This window comes from Buteo buteo, chromosome 7, assembly GCF_964188355.1.
Source record: "Buteo buteo chromosome 7, bButBut1.hap1.1, whole genome shotgun sequence".
NCBI lineage: Eukaryota > Metazoa > Chordata > Aves > Accipitriformes > Accipitridae > Buteo > Buteo buteo.
Genome location: NC_134177.1, coordinates 16,721,380 through 16,739,026, shown reverse-complemented (window position 1 = coordinate 16,739,026; position 17,647 = coordinate 16,721,380). Strand labels below are relative to the sequence as shown.

General features: G+C 39.4%; 1 protein-coding gene across 5 annotated transcripts in view; it reads right to left on the bottom strand.

The window, feature by feature from the left end:
- Positions 1–16,357: 16,357 nt before the first annotated feature.
- PLOD2 (procollagen-lysine,2-oxoglutarate 5-dioxygenase 2) overlaps positions 16,358–17,647 on the bottom strand; it is a 72,850-nt gene continuing 71,560 nt past the window's right edge. For 4 of the 5 annotated variants that reach the window (XM_075031720.1, XM_075031719.1, XM_075031717.1 and 1 more), the window contains one exon: positions 16,358–17,572. In XM_075031720.1, coding sequence (XP_074887821.1) covers positions 17,417–17,572 — 156 coding nt within the window. In that variant the 3' untranslated portion in view covers positions 16,358–17,416. The remainder of the gene's footprint in view (positions 17,573–17,647) is intronic. The other variant, XR_012650969.1, reaches the window with a different exon arrangement.

Sequence of the window (17,647 nt, the reverse complement as noted above, 5' to 3'; positions counted from 1 at the left end):
TTGTTACTCATATGACACTTCCCATGTTGTCACTTGGGGACTGTAGGTCCCTATTTCTGTAACAGACTGAATTTGGGACCCATCTGAATTCTGAACTATGGCTGAATTGATTCGGGGATGGCACATAGTAAGGTTGGTCTCCAGTTAGTCTTCCATTTCCTAAGGATGGGATAAAGGGGCAAATTCCCCACCAGTAGGAGGTAGGAAATGCTCCAAAACCAGTGACTTGTGAAACACAGATGGCACTTAAAGAGTGGGAAGCTAATAACTGGCCTCTTCAAGCCTGAAGCAACAGCCAGGAGACAGGATGGGAGTACCTGGGCTATGTAAGAAAGACCATACTCCTTTTCTTGTGCGTGATGCACGAGTAGTGAGAGCCACGAGGAACACAGGGTAGTAGGGCTTCTTTTGTTATTTAAATTAATTAAATTCAATTAATTAATTAATAATTCTTCCTACATCAAAGCCCCTAGAGAATTATTTATAGTGCTGTCATGGCTGTCACTCCAGCAAGGTTGACTCCCCCGAGACTCCTCCAGGACCTGCACAGTGCTAAGAGAAGGAAAAGGTGTTTGACACAGCCACAGGAAGAAACTGAGCTTCAATTCCTTTTATTAGAGCAGCAAAGCTCAGGTCTGTGCCAGGGTCACTGCAAACCTCAGGGACAGATGGTCTCACTTCCAGCCTTCCTTCCTGAGATGATATTTATGTCACTCTGGAGCAAAATCACATCAAGCTCAGATTTCCAGGTCATTTATTTTCACTGAAGATGTAAGTTGCCCATAGCATTGTTCCAAACAAAAAAGGGGGTTAAATATTAAGCAATAGAGTTTGACTCTACACGTAGTCAACATGAAGCAATAAGTTGTGTAGTCTTGGATCCTTGGCAAAATCCACCTCTGAATTCAGAAATGAACTTTGTGGCTGGGTTTGACTGTTGCTATAGGCCAAACCAACATCTCAAATCCAAACATAACCTCAAACTGAGGAAGCTGAGGTCAGACAATTGCGGCTTGGGTTCATGTCCAGTTGTTACCAAGTCAAAGGCTTCCCTCTCAAAAACAGAGTGCCAATGATCAAGCGACAATCCAAATGCAAACGAGAAAGAAGCACCAAGAAAACATCTGGAAGCAATATTGGTAGGAAGAGAACATGGAGACGTGGCCAAATGTCTCACTGCCAAAGAGGGGGGGAAAAAAAAATTTAAAAAAAAAATTAATGACAAGGGGCTTTTCCCTGCCTGTATTCAAAGATCATCAACAGAGCATCTGTGTAGAATAAAAGACTAGGAGAGAAAGTACATACGTGGCTAGGGAATGAGGAAAGAAGAAACTGCTAGAAAAGCAACTCCAGACTAGCTAAGGAAAAAGCTGATTAGCATGCAGTCAGCTGAGATCTACACAATAAATAGCATAATCAACATTCATATACATCTGACCAATAAAGCCTGTGAGAGACACTATTTTTCCTTAACAATCACCAAGTTTATATCAGAAGTTACCACACGCTGGCAAACAAAGTCAAATTTCTGAAATCTTTCTTGCCACAATTGATCTGTTGATTAAGCATCAGGATAATGCAAAGAGTCAAATTAATGAAAGCCACTGGAAACTTACATTAATGCTTAGGCTACAGTGGCTGCTGACACAAAGAATTTAAATGAATTCCAGAGACCAGCTGGCAAAGAAAATATGTTGAAGCAGAGGGAAATTTTTAAAGCAAATCTGAAAAGGTAATTTTGCTGGGGCTTGTTTCTGAAGAAAAAAAAACAAACTACTTTTGACTCTCCTGCAGCAGCTTTAACTTCAACAGAAACATTGCTCCTTATTGCCCGGCCAGTTCTTGCACATGCACCCCTTCAGGGCAGACTTCCAAATATTAGATGGACAGAGATGCTGCGCAAATATTTACTCTGTTCTGTGAGGTAGAAAGCGAGAGCCAGTAAAATGCAGGTTTGTAACGTCTTATAAAAAGACAGAGAGATGCATGTTGCCAACCCATCGCTTGGCTTCCATTTCCCAGCTCCCAACGCCGCTCTGCAGGATGCTGAGGGTCCCGTCGGGGTGGGGAGAGCCCACTACCCAGCTGCAAGCAGGGCTCATGGTCTGCGTCCTCAGGGACAAGCTTTGGCACACACCTTCGAGCTGAGCTTCTTCCTCATGGGCTGCAAATACAGGAGCCAGTACCCCTCACAAAAAGTCAGGACACAGGAAAATCTGCTGTCCATACGAACTGCTTTTGGAAGAGCTGGTTCTGCAGCTGAAAGCACTTTTAACCTACTGTCAAATTATATAATGGAGCAAGGGACAAATTACTGCCTCTTTCCAGCCCTGCTCAAAGCAAGTTTCACAGGCTTCATTCTTCCTCGGAATCACTTCAGCTCTAGCACAGTTTTCCAGTTAAAAAGCCATTTCTGAAAGTGCCTTCACCCAAATGACAATTCAAATAAAATATACTACACGTAGACATTTATTTGTCCTTAATAGCACCTTCCTTGATGGATATATACTTTCCATACATCTAGGAAATGAAACCTGACCAGCGATGTGAAGAATTTGCGAGGAGGCGAGATCCGATGAGTAAGCAGCTGCCTTATTAGCAGCTGTAGAGCTCTTGATTTAGAGGCTTCATTCACTCAGAGCTGAGGAACATCTTCTGCGCCTGATGCTATAAATGTCAGTCAGGACTAAAAATGGCAACAGGACGTTTTTGTTGTTGCTTGCCAGCCATGTCACCTGAGTCCAACCAAGCTGCATGGGTGATAGAGGAAGCGGATCCTCTGGCAGTGGTGCATCATTCCCGTCCCTCACGTCCGCGCCTCCTCCTTCCCTCCTGCAGCAGGGACGGCTGTTGAGCGAAAGCAGAGCCATGAAAACAAACAGGTCTCCCAGCGACCGCCCCGCAGCCCCACACGTGCACCGAGTCCACTCTGCATCTCTAAACTTTCCACCGATGCAATGAAAGCCTGGTCTCTCCAGAACGGCTTCGTACTTTCAAAACTATCTGGATTTTCAGATCTGTATTCATTCCTGGCCAAGAATGACCTCTTAAGATAAACACAGCATGATTTAGCCAGCTGACAGCCCAGCTGTGGTTGAAGAGTGCCATAGGATAACCAGGGCATCCAGCAGGACACTGGAAAAGACCAGCACCATGGGATTTGTGAAACAGGGCTGACACGTGGCACAAGAGCAACTCGATGTACCTGTGTATTTCCAGCAACCTGCTTTCTTTTTAAAGAAAGCTGTTCTTTCACCCTCGCCCCAGAAGTCTGCTTTAACCTGACTCAGTACAAGCAACCACAGAAATCCCTGGACAATTACAAAGATACTTGCTACATTTTCCGTTCTTATAGGAAAGAAGGTTCTTAACCCTTTATGGTCCTTTGGGGTTTAGTCTGCATTTAGAAGGAGCAGAACCTTAAGTAACCACCAAACAAAATACAGATTTTTTGCTGCATTAGAGTTTAAGACTAGTTTAGGAGTTTATTTTCCAGTTAGTATTTTAAAAATGCTATTCCCACTCACCATATTTAGAAAGGAAATCCCACAACATGAAAAGGCTCCATGTGGTTCAAAACTGTAACTTTTCTGCTCACATAGAAGAGGGAGCTAATAACTTCTAATAGGAAAACAATTCTGCAGTTGTATTCTCTGATCTGTCACATCCATAAATTCAAACGCCAATCCAAAAAACTCAAACTGGCTTTACTCACTAAGAAATTGCCTCTTCTCCTGATAATGACTTCCTCTGACAACAAAATTACATTGAAACAATTGAACTTTGCCAACAGAGAATTTATGAGATAGAAAGTGAAACCTTTGTGCTATCAGAGTCAGAAGCTCAAGATCTAGTCCACAGCAGTTAAGGGAAATGGAATTATTATTAACAATGAATATTTATAAAACATAATAGCCCAAGCATTTTACAGTTTTAAGGTGTAAAATGTAAAACATTTTTCCATTTTGTCTTTTCCTCTGCAGCCTACAAACAACATAACCAGTTAATATACTCACTGAAGTATACAAAGTTTCCATTTAAATTTTTCCTACTTGATTAAAATCAGCAGGCAAACCCATCAAACTAGAGCTGATGAAAATGGCTCTATCCATCTACCTCTTGTTTTTTAAAAGACTTGAAGAAATGGTTCTGTGCAGATTTTTTTTTTAATATAGTTTTAAGTTCTATAATCTTTTTTGACCTGGCTTTGCCAAGGTACAATCAAACATACATGTCAGTGGTCACTTGAAATACTTGACAGTGTTTTGGTACGGACTGGAGACATCAAAACAAAATAAAACCAAAAAAACAAAATAATCAGAGTTTCAATCTTTGGAACAATAAGGGATTTTAAAAAAAAAAATGAAATTTTACTTTTAGTTCTGGGAGATAACAGTTATTTTCTCACATCCAAATAATTAGCAGAAAGGCTTGGAAAAGGGGTCCTACCTTTCCAGGTACTTCACACTTACCACATGCGCCATACAGAAACGGCACATCCAAATAACATCCAGGAAAACAAGTTATTTGCTCCATCATGTATTAACACAGGCCCTATATATTAATACTCAAACAACAGCATAAGAGTCAGAAATAACATTTCCTTAGAATGTCAAACGAGTGCCTAAGTGCCAGGTGCAGGAGAGACTGTGTGTGGCACAGGGAGGTGGAGAGCTCCCCACAGACAAGACAAGGGAAGGGAAGAGATGCTCCCACGGCATCGCGTTGGCTGGCGTCACTCTTGGCTCCTACAGTCCGGGAGGTTTTGGTTTCATACCAGAAGACATTTTTAGAAAGGCAGAGAATAGGACCAGGGAAGAGAACCCACACTAGACATCAGCTTGTTGGTAAAGTTTTGTCTTACTTTTTGCTCTGCACACGGAGCTGGCACAGAGCTCCGTCTGGTATTTGAAGCATGTCCCTCCTCGCAGCCCCCTCCCATCCCGCCACCCCCAGACTCGAGCAAGGCTGCCGGGAAGGCGGTCGGATGAATCGTGGATGCTCATCTGGCTACTGAGTCACTCAGCTGGAGGTCAAAGCCAAGACTGCAAACTGAGACTCTGCAGCCTCTTCCCATATCTGTTGCCAAACAGTATGAACAAATGTTTTTCTGAGCCTCAATTTTCCCATCTACTTGCAAAATACTTGGATGCATTTAGATGAAAGGCTATACAAGTACCGCTCTAGTACCAGACACTGTTTCATCCTCTCTCAGGTTATAAATTGCAAGCACTACCTAAAAATCTGGGTATGCAAGTATTTTTCAAGGTTTATTAGGTATACACATACAAACACACACTGCCCAAATGTGAACATATTATTAGACTTGAATTCTAAAACTGTATCTTAAGTATTATGTTTAAGTATTTTTGCAGTTATTTTGTCTATCCTAATTTCTATTATCCAGACCCCATCCTGTCTTTAATAAGCATCTGTAAAATTCGATTTTGGCCACAGGATGGCAGACAGAGTATAAAGGCACTATTCTATCTTCAACTTCTACTCACCAGGCAAAAAAGTATATACATAAGGCAGAGTGGTTTTTCTTTCCACTGTCTCTGTTTGCTCATACTTTTATTAACTAGGTTAAATACTTTGACCTCCCCAGCAAATTACAGAAGTGAGTTTATACCACAGACATATCATGAAATCAAATTGAGAAAGGTTATTTCCAAGAAGAACCTTCAGTCAGATGTGCAGAAATTCAGCAATTTGCAGGCATGGTCCCAAAACAGATCTCACTATTTTATTGTTCATACATAGTGCTATTTTAATTGTGTTAAAATTACTGTTATTTCCTTTTTATTTAACAGAGTTTTTAAGATTATGCTTGCAAGCAGCCTTAAGTAACCACCAAATGAATTAAATTATGTTGTGGTATATTTACTCAACACATACCCAAGATAGCAGAATAAATGACCAGAAGCTTAGCAGACAGAAGGTCATTGTGGGACTACCCAAAACTCACCCCTAAATTATAAGCAATTTTTCTTGCTGCTATTATTCTTGGTTTAAGTTTAGTGAATTTGAGATTTTTAATAGCCTTCTGCCCCAACTTCTAAGGAAAATGAGCACAGAAAGCACCATTAAATATTGCAGAGGGCTTTCTTTGAGCTTCATGTGTTATCATTTAATCGAAGCATAATGCACTCCAACTTGCAGAGGGCAGCAGTTCAATTCAGAGAGTTACAATACTCCTTCAAATTATTTCCTGAGTGATAAGTAAGTACAAGATTGACACTGTGCAAAGCCACTAGTCCACTATCTATGCAAGTCTTTACATAGTCCTGAACCTATTGCTATTCTAAAAAGGAAAGGAAAGTTTTTCTTTGGCATTTGGTTTGAATACATTTATTTCTGAACTGAAGAAGAGAGACAAAGAGAGGAACTGGAGCCTGGAGAAGCATAACATGAAGAAACCATACTTCACATTTAAGTAGCATTTATATTGCCAATGGTATTGGCTGTGTTGTTGGAGTGTTTTCTCCTTTCCCACAACACTCTACTACAAAGAAAAACATTCATAATTCAAAACTTAGGAGGTTGGAAAGCTAGCTGAAAAGGATAAATATTCTCTTTATCAAGATTCATTTTATACAGAGGGCTACCAACATGCTGAACTAAAGCCAGGTGGGAACAGAGAAAGCAGCTCTGTATCTACAACCAATTTCCAGGAATCTGAAAGAAGTGAAGTGTTTGACAAAGTGGTAAGGAAGGACTGCAGGCATCTCTGTAATTGCTTTACCAGTGGACCACAGGCATTTAGGAAAATACTGGATTCAAGAAAGAAGTTGGCACAAAGTAGGGAGAGATGCCATGCCTTAGTACTCTGCTTGTACCATGAGACATTCCACCAAGTGACACAGACAGAAGGCAGCACAGTAAATTAAAAAAATAAAGAATCACAGTTATCTAAAAGCTTTTGACAAGGAAACAAAGAGTAAACTTAAGTTGGGGTGGGGGGAACCTAGGATTCCCTATTAGTTGCTTTATGAATAATCCTCAGTGTTTCAGCTGACCAAATGTGACAAAAGACAGCAGATATGTTTGTTGGGCTTTCTGGCCCTTTGAACACAAAATAAAAGACAGGAGAGTATCTGCTAACTTCTGACATGATCAATATATTTCACTGTCCATAATAGCTTGGCAACTGGATTGAAAAAAGACACTATGCTTGATGCTCTTTTTCCCATGATTGTTAGACCATGATATGCAATGTTGTTGCTAGCTTACTCCATTCCACTGCCTTGCACTTTTTCTAAACTTATTTCTTATGCATGAAGATTTATAACTTTACTTCGTATACAATCACTTGGTGCCATTATAAAAAAAAAAAGTTTTATTTCTTTCCTTGTGAAAAGCAAAACTGAATTTCAAACCAGTTTTCTTCAGTAGTTTTTTTTGGATCTGCAAGCTTCGTTAATGAAAGGAAAATATTCTTATGATTAGTAATAAACACTCTTATCTCTTCTTAGATATTTAAAAGAGAAAAGTTAAAAATCCAGTCAAGTTTGCTATAAGTTTTTGTCATGAGCAAATATTCTGTGGCAGACATTCCATCTGAAAGACCTTCCTTGGCTTGTTTTTGAAGTAAAGTAGCAGCACTACAATACAGCATGCTGCACATAAAATCTTCAGCTTGAAGATAAGCACATCAAAAACTGAGGAGCAGAAGCAGTATTTTTCATATGGGAAAGAAAAACCAACCTACATTTATAAAATAAAAGTAACTATGCAGTAGTGGTATTTATGTATGAGTTACTTCTAATAAACGCAAGGGTATCCTTCTCTAAAGTTTCTTTGTGAAGTAAGAAAATATTTTTCAGCCTTACAAGACCAATTCCTTTTGCATTAGCAAAGAGCTGCAGTTTTACTTTGGGCATATTTAACTCCATTATCTGAAGAAATAAAATAATTCTGTAAGGGCATTTCTAGCAAAAAGAATAAGCTTTGCTTACTGCAGACCTCCTATACTTTGTCAACAGGAATTTCTTCATATTTGAACACTCAGATTATGTATTTTCATCCATTTCCCTGAACAAAAGAAGTGTTCACTTCTCGTGTTGACACATTTCTATAGTTCTAGTGACTTACACTGCTCAAGAACTATATTAGCTTCCTTCGTTTCCCAAGTTAAGAAAACAACAAAGCCAATCCATTCCCCGCCTCCCCCGCCCCGCAAAAGGTGTAGTAAAACACCCCAGATCAACGATGTGGAAAAACCACAGAGTATGCTATCAGCCTCCTCTCTTCCAGGGGCTTTGCTCTGTCTCAGTGCCTCTGCTTCGGTGTCCCGTCAAGCCCTGGTGCTACCCTACAATTGCCAGCCTGCTCCTAAAGGTTCACAAGAAATGCATCAGAAAGAGAGCTCTGGCTGGATTTCCAACATACCAAGACAAGGAAAGCTTCAGTCACCCCCGTACGCAAGGAAGATATCTTGAATTCCAAACTGTAAGAGCCAGGTGAGATTTCAGATAAGTCTTTCATTCAACAACTGTCTTATCCTAAATGTGGAGCTTGCCCAGTAAAACCAAGAGAACAGAATGGTGGACGTATGTCCTCTCAATCCTTGGCCCCAGTGGTCTCAATATAAAATAGCATCACCTGCTTTGCAGGAAGTAGATAAATTAGCACTTCAGGTATAAGTATTTTGCAAAGTTGTTATCAGCTCTTAGGTACCTGCAAGCAAAGGACACTTCGAAGCTGTACACAAACACTCATTCTACTGGAAAGTAATACTTACATCAGCAATTTGCATTCACAAATGCAGTCAGTTTCAATTCCTCCATGAAAACTCTCAAAAAAACCCACCTGTTTCTATACTTGCCTATTTTTTTTCACGTTAACTCTGAATAACTTACTTGCCACGGACTTCTAATGCCAGGCATGAGACCTGGTAGGCATTAGAGCTACATGCAGTATTGCATGCTGGGAGCTTCTCAGCTAAGGAATGATGACTAGATTAGAAGTTTGGCCTTACTTTTGAATACATATGCTTTAATGGTATCTCTCATTTTTGGTTGTACATGAAAAAAAAGACCCTTCAGGAAGAAAATCTGCAACTAGGAGCAATTTCCATTTTTTTTTTTTTTATTACTTTTAAAGAAAGTTAAATTTGTATAAAAATAAAAATAGGTCTTCAGGCTGCAGTATTTTGATGACATTCCTTAAGTGCCTCCTCAGGGTTCTGGTCATAAAATACTCAATGTAGGGAGTAGTTTTGTTGTCTTAATGGCTGCAAAGTTTTCCTCTCCTCTGCAATATAATCTCAATTTATTTTTATTTTTTATGAGCTTCTGATTCCCACCATTTGAATGCTGCTATAGCTTTATAATGTTCTTTTGTTCCCTTCAGACTAAAAGTAAATAAGAATAGGAACAACTTGCCAAAAACAGATCCATTTATTTGCTCAAACATCATTTCAAGAACACCTGCACAGCTATTTTGGAAACATACTGGTATCTCAATTCATCCTTTCACATCTGTGTTATCCAACTTCAGGTAGATTATGTCTACCTAATGATGAAAAATGCACAGCATTTTCCATACCTTTGTGTTCAGCTAAAGAACATCTCATTTTCCTATTTTGACATTTGAACAACTAATATGGATCAATTAATTCATGGAAAGTTCATATTCCCTTTGTGTCAGTGATATTTAGAGAAAAATCAAGCCTTGCCTGTGTACTCTTCTTTGCGCCATAATTTTCAGAATAAGGGAAACACTTTTTTTGAGTCTGAGCAGCACAATGAAAAAAATCCTCTTTGCAGAACACCACCAAGATACAGCGAGGCTATGGAAAAGATCAAGCATGGGTTTGTGTTCATATACACTGTGCTGGTTTTGGCTGGGATGGAGTTAATTTTCTTCACAGTAGCTAGTGTGGGGCTATGTTTGGGACTTGTGCTGATAACAGCGTTGATAACACAGGGATGTTTTGGTTATTGCTGAGCAGTGCTCACACAGAGCCGAGGCCTTTTCTGCTTCTCCCCCCACCCCACCAGCGAGCAGGCTGGGGGGGCACAAGGGGTTGGGAGGGGACACAGCCGGGACAGCTGACCCCCACTGACCCAAGGGGTGGTCCAGACCATACAACATCATGCTCAGCATATAAAGGTGGGGGAAGAAGGAAGGGGAGACATTAGGGTTAGCATTTGTCTTCCCAAGTAACCGTTAGGGGTGATGGAGCCCTGCTTTCCTGGAGATGGCTGAACACCTGCCTGCCCATGGGAAGTGGGGAATGAATTCCTTGGTTTGTTTTGCTTGTGTGCGTGGCTTTTGCTTTACCTATTAAACTGTATTTATCTCAACCCACGAGTTTTCTCACTTTTACCCTTTCAATCCTCTCCCCTGTCCCAGCTGAGGGGAGTGAGCGAGCAGCTGTGCGGTACTTAGTTGCCAGCTGGGGTTAAACCAACACACACACGCTGATGAATAATGAGATGAAGACTAAAAAGCCATCACCAAATACACATCACAACAGTGAAACATTACAGCGGTCACCTGCTCCAACAGCCACCAGCGATGCCGCAAGTCGGGATGAAAGGCTTGCCTGCGGGATCCAAGAAACTGCACTCACCAGTGGCCCTCTGTATCCATCTCATCCCACTGGCTGTATAAACTACAAGAAAAAAGTTTAATCGGGAAACATCTATGCTTTTCTACAGAGCATATCTCAGTTATACCCTTGATATGTAATAGCTCCCTAGTTCTGATCCTAAGGCATCTTTCACTACCACAGAAGCAGCAGTTTAAAATTTACACTTCAATAACACTTTAAAATAAAAGATCCCTTGTCTCTGCCTTCCTTGCTCCTGCCTGCATTTATGCGAAAGCTATTGGCCACCCATGCTTTTCTTTTTTGTCCCTGCTGGAAAGCTGACATCTGGCAAACACATGAGACACGAAGGGGGCACAGTCTGGATAGAAAGCGACATGCGCGTGTATGCTTGAGTGATGGGGGCATGGGCAAGGAGTCTAAGAGAACAAAAAGTTCATATCTCATATGGCCAAAATGCTTCATGCAGATTAATGCATGCGATTGAAGTGCAAGAACTGAGAATTTCCTCTTTTTGCAAGTAACGCTACTAAGGTCTCCACTCTAAAATTCATGACAGCACAGCAAAGACAAGCCTTAGACAGTCAGATCTGGAAATTTGAAGGCAAAACACTATTTTATATACCAGGACCTGTCCTACTTTACATGGTATGCGTTTTAAAGAATGACCAAATGCTTGAAATAGCTCCCTGGTGAATCACAGTTTGCAAAAGTGATTCAGAGGTGACAAGTCTCTAAATTTGGCTGTGCCAGAAGTTCATTGTTGCATTGTACACCTGCCCACCTCTTACATTTACCCAGTGCTTCCAAAGATAAAATAAAAGCTAGCTTTTGGTACCTTATACTTAATACTTTCTGCATCAACTTCTCATGCATTGTGTTTACTTCATGCTGGAGAACATTCCTTTAAAAAGCTGCAATGGCCTTGTGCTTTTGGGACTTGAAACTCATTAGGGGATACCACTTCTTAGAGAAATGCCTTCAATTACCACCATGTCCAAGTTAGAAGTCTCTGGGGAAAAAACAAGTTAACCCCCCCAAAATCCTCATCTCCTGTAAGCTCAAAGACTTACTAGAATTCAGGAGCTAAAATATCAGAGGAGTTCATCCTTACGAAGCACATTCTGTTTTCTCCAAGCCCTTTATACACATCCTGGAGGCAACTAAGTTGGATCCAACTATGCAGCAAAGCCCAAATTTCTCCGTAATCAGTGTGCTGAGTGCAACCAGGGACCGCAGCAGGATGCAGCTCGCTCTCTCGGGTACCCTCACCAACTCCATCTCTCCATCCTCACTGCTGCCACAGGAGGATGGAGAAAGACCTATCATTCAGATATTAACAACAGCAGTTGGACACACCTTCCCATTGCAGAAGAGTAACACTTGTTAACAGTCATCAAGTTACTTTAAGGAACAAAGACCTAAGCAGTTATTCTGTTAGTTCTGCTGCTATACTACAGGGAGAAGATAATTTGCTTTATATGCTTGGAAGAATATGTTTTAATTTAAAACTGAAAATTACTGCTCTAGAAACAAAGTGGAAAACAGTAAGGTTGCAAACCTCCTTTTCACACACCACCAGTGGATGACTGTACGTTGTGAGATTAGCAGCCCAAGACTGTGACAGCTTAAAGCCTGATGTGTTAGTCAAGCCCACTTTGAAGGGTAAGTCCTGATGTCTTAAGGTATTAAGTATTGTAAACCATCTCACAGGCTCAAAGTATTGCTCACATTAACTGCCATTCTAACTGAAGCTGTGAAAATGCAATGTTTTCATGCCCTGTCTGTACTACAGACATTGTAGTAAGGAAGTAGCTTGTACTAAATTTGGTCTGCTACCTTCCTCCTCTCTCCGCTCCCCACTCCCAAAAGAGTGGGGAAACAAAATGGTGCAAAGCCATCAGCAGAGCAACTCCTTTCACAACTAATCAAAAATCTTGGAAGTAGAATAAATCTGGCTTCAAGCCAAAAGACTTGTTCCTGAATAAATGTTTTACTATGCAACTATGCATCTCCCTTGCCAACTTCAGGCACTCTGAGAGATTCAACAACTGTAAACCAGTAGTAAGTGGAGCAGGCAAGCGCAAAGGGAACAATATTCAGGACCCAAAACACAAGTAAGCTCTTTCAAGAAAATGCAGTCTTCTTGACTACCTAGATGGCATGGCATTGCCCCAAAGCACTGCCTGTGATATAGCCAACACTCTCCATGCTGGCCAGGCTCTCAGCTTTGCTACTTCTGAAGTTGCGCTGATGCCAATAAAGGCTGTAACCATGCTGACTGAAATCCTACTTTTGAACTGTGTCCCTACTCTATTAAATATGTTAAGACAAATATGCCCTTATTAGATAGCTGATCTTACATTTGATTCTTGTGCAAAATAATCCTGAGGGGCATTGCTTTAAACACAGCCAAAACAGCTTTTCTGAAGCAAAGCTCAATCCAGAAAACTAACTTTCCAAAAGCAATAAATTACCAAGAGAAAAAGAAAATTATGATCATCTCTCTACATTTAGCAACCTTAGCATCACACCAGGATATCAGCTGCTTCTCAGATCTCCTGTTAGTTTAGGATCAAGGTGCCATAGGAACACACTGCACAGCTCTGTGCCAATAGCTGCAGAAGGAAGCAATTCCATGGGCTAAATTTTGAACGTTCCTGACCTTTGACCCATCCCCCCCCCCATTTCACCCTCCCCCCAGCCCCAAAATGCACTGAAAGACAGCTATCATCCTGTAAGTGCGGTGCATTTATATAAATCTTAAAAGCTTTGTCAAATGGGAAGATAATTACAGAAAGAAAAAAGGAATACAACTAGCAAATAAAATGTTTCCCTGAAGATAAAAGCATCTCTTTCCAATTGTGTTTAACATTTGATTTGTATACAAGAACAATGTTCTTCAGTACTGCTGAGCAAGACTATCTGCTTCATTAGATCCAGAATAACTTTTTGTATTAAGATACAGAAAGTATTTGGGTAACCACATTGGAAAGCCATTTGAAGTGACAGTTCTACCATTTGGGTACAACAAAATCCTGCACCATCAATTCTCATTTCCACTTCAGTGTTGGCTGGAAACTAACTTTCTGTCAGAGACCATCTTTCTTGGCAGCAGCTAGAGGGAAGAAACAGAACAACTGGGACTTCCTGGCAGTCATAAATTAATTACTTACTCCTGCAACTCTAGAGTTAACTCTACTAGTGCACATCTCAGCTCTAAGAACTGCCAATATCAATTCTACAAATGCATTTTATACAGGCTCTGCCCTCTAATTCATGCTCTGCTATGGAATCAAAAAAATCCCATAATTAAAAAAAAATAATAAAAGTCAAGTAATTTATCTGACACCTAAGTCACATCAGGCTGCTGAGACAGGCATTGTCTTCCCTTTCGCTCACAGAAATAGCAGAGCAGTCTACTCTGCCATGAAAGAAAGGGAGGATTCAGGGAAATGAAGATTCAAAAAATACTTACTTCTTTCAGAACTGAATCTACTGAAGACCATATCAGAAATAAATCAAAGGAAACTAAAATGTATATATTCTTTAAAAAGCTCATTGCAGTAGCTGAAAAGAAAAATCTGAACAAATTCTTTCAAGCAGAAAAACAGAAGCAAAACTAGTACATACACGAGAGGAAGGAATTATAAGGGTCCTTTCTAGACTCTTCTGTGTCTTTAAATGTCTTTGTCTCCTTATTTCTTACACGCTGCAAAAGAGAAGCTGTTGTGGAAGCCCTGTGTTGAATTAACATTTATTCCATGAATACAGTAGATGTGGGGGCAAAGCCATTACAGAAGAAAAATGCATAATCAAATAGATTTCATTATTAGCACCTCACTGAAAATCTATCTTCTTTTGGGGCTTGTCATAGCCTTATTTCTATCAGCTCACAGTAAGAGTGGAACAGTAGTCCTTTGGGAAAAAGAATGAAGTGGCAAATACATATTGGAATTACTTGTTGTAGAGTGATGTTAAAGATTAAATGTGTCAAATACTACCAAATGTCCTGAACATTTTTTAGGAGTAGAGTTGGAACAGTTCATGAATATGAAATAAACCCAAGTTATACTCAATCTCCTTATGGTTAAAAATATTCAGAAATCTCTTGCCCATTTACTGCTCTCTCATCTCTTACCTACACCACAGTCTCTTCAAGTACTTAGCAGTGAAAAATAAAGCTAGATGAAAGCAGAACAAATCAAATACTTTACTATGTCTCATCTGTTGCAGAGCACCTTTATGTCCCTGTACTCCCAAGGTTTCTCATACACTGCTGGAACTTAGGTTACTGCTTTCCTGCTGATGCATGTATCTTCTATGCCCCAAAACAAACTTTGTTAGGAGACACAAGAGTCTTTAAGTGCTTTTAAAAGAAGTTATGAAAATTAATCTCCTAACAGTGACAATTCTGTTTAGCCTGTGTGAGCTCATATACTCACAAGCTAACAGTACAGCAAATCTTTCAGAACTAATTCAGGTGAACTGTTAAGAACAAATTTTTTTCTGGTAACTGTCAGTTCCTAAGAAGTTAATGAGGACGCTTCCACACATGTTGCCGTCCACCTGAAAGGCAGTTGTCAGCCTTTGCAAATACTTCATTAGAAGAAAAAACAAGAGAGAATCTTAGCAACATGAGCATGGTGAACATATTTTCCCTTCCAATACATGTGCAGCACAGTAAACGTAGCATTACATGTCACTACATGACAGAGTGCATTAATAGTTGCAAACATAGAAAATTAACAGTAAGCAAAGCCCTCATATTTGTTGAAGGAAAAAATATACATTAAAAAAAATCAAATGTGACTGAGAATTACAAAATACAAGTCTTGGGGAAAAAAAATTCTGCAAAAGAACTTCCCCTGTGTGTTACAGGATTGTATTTTTGTGGGTTTTTTTTACAAGAAAGGTCCTGAAAACAGTAAACTGTCTGTAACTGATCCAGTGGTAAAAATATTATTCTGTTCTGAGTTAGCCTAAGAGGCCACAGGCAAATGCTGAGAAAAGGTGATCAACAAAGGCTGCTTTCATTCTGAAGGCCTGGAGGTTTTCTTATCTGTAAAGTTTGCCTAAGCACAGGCTAGAGAGAGAGACACTCACTAAGACAGAGGTGTTCCATGTCTGGAAACAAAGTCAAGGGATATCAATCTCCAAATACTAGCCTGAAATACAGAAAAGTTGACAGTGTAGAGAGAAATTAAAAGAAAGCAAAGAACTTCCTGTGAAAAGCCATTCCTTTTCAAGCCAGCCCATTTTAGTACATAATTCAAGTTACGACATTTTTGTGTATTTGCTTCAGCATAACTAAGTACAGTTACAACCCATTCCTCAAAATAGGAGAGCACGAAAATAAGCAGACAGGCTTGTTTTCAGTAGAAGAATAATCTTTGATGTCCTCTCCCAATCTTTTCAGCTCCAAATAAAGCTTCTGTTTAGGGAATGTGATATAAAGCTTCTTCAAATATTAGCAGGTAAAAAGTGAACTACTGCTTAGATCATCAAAAAGCCTCTGTATAAAAAAAGGAAGGTTGGTACAGAAAACAAGAAACATCCATCCTGCTGGGGTTGTTCTGAAAGTGTAATGCAATGTTTGGTACACAGGCACCAACTCATATAAAGAAATAATTTCGATAGTAACAGAGTAAATAAGCCAAAAACTGACACTTGGAGAAACTTCCAATCTAAACGTATCTACAGTTCCTTTAAAAATATTCATCAGTAAATATAATTTCTGTAATAACAATGGAAACATGCAAAGAAACTACCTAATACAGTCAAGTAAAAGCTGTTACATTAATTTAAAATTACCCTTTATTTTTCACAAGTTTTTCCAACATGTTGTGCATTTTGGCACGGTAGACTTTGAGATAGTTAGCTTCAAGTTTCTTAAATTACAAACAGTAAATACAGTAGGAATATTTTAAACCGATTTCTTTAAAATAAACAGCAAGTTAAGACCCTTAGCTGTAAAAGAGATACTGCCACCATTTCATTTTCCTGATACAAAATTCAAGTAATTTTAAGTAAGAGTAGAAAATTGTCTTTATAAAACATCCTATTATTAAAATTTACCAACGTTCTGAAAATAAACATCAAATTTCCAGTATCAATTCGGTGCAATTACACATTTGGAAAAATAACTCATTTTAAATGAAGGTCACTTGGTGAAGAAAATTAAGTTTTCAACAGGATGAGTTCTCAAAACAAATGTTAAACCATTTTTTCTTAGCTAAATTATTCAACCCTTGCTCCATCTCTACATTTAATTTGTTTTTTCTTCTAAAGGTGTACATTTCAGCATTGAAAATGAATTAAGAAAACAGGCTACTGAGATGTTTTCCCTTCAGTATATACCAGCATATGGAATTATTTCTTATCCCCAACAACCGTATACAAGATTCACTTCATTTTGTTTTTATGCTGTGGGTTTTAATTGGTTGGTACCAAATATACACACCACAAAAACTTTAGCTGTGTCACTTTACTGAATGAAAACCACAATAAATTTTTCAGATTATTTTCTGTCTAGGGTTGTTTGGGTTTTTCTCAACAAAGGAACTGATTCATTACAAAATGCTTTTCCATTTTCCCTCCTTACCTACCCTTTAAGACAGCAGAATGGAAAAACGAGCAGGACATGTTTACTTTGTGACTCAAGGCTCAGAGCAGATATTGAGAAATCTTCAACAATTTCAGAACATTTTCTTTCTTTCATTCTTTTAGCCCAAAGTAACTTTGCTGTCTAGGAACAGTAACTTAAAGTTTCTTTTATCACCATCTTCCAAAAGAAATCTATAAATAAGTGTTTACGTAAAGAATCAAACACTGCTGCTGGGGGGGGGGGGGGGGGAATTAAGGATCAATAAATGATACTGCAATGTATCTTGTGCCATTCAAGATAGGAAGTCCTTCATGTAAATGAGTAAGTCTTCCTGGGTGCATGAAACTCCATCCTTTCCTGGGAGACTCAATGGAGCAGTTGTACCTAAGAAATTTACATCCACCTCCCTGTAGTAAAAACACAAACAAAACAAAACCCCAAACATTTACCTTGTGTTTTAATAGAGTAAGTTCCTTTTTATT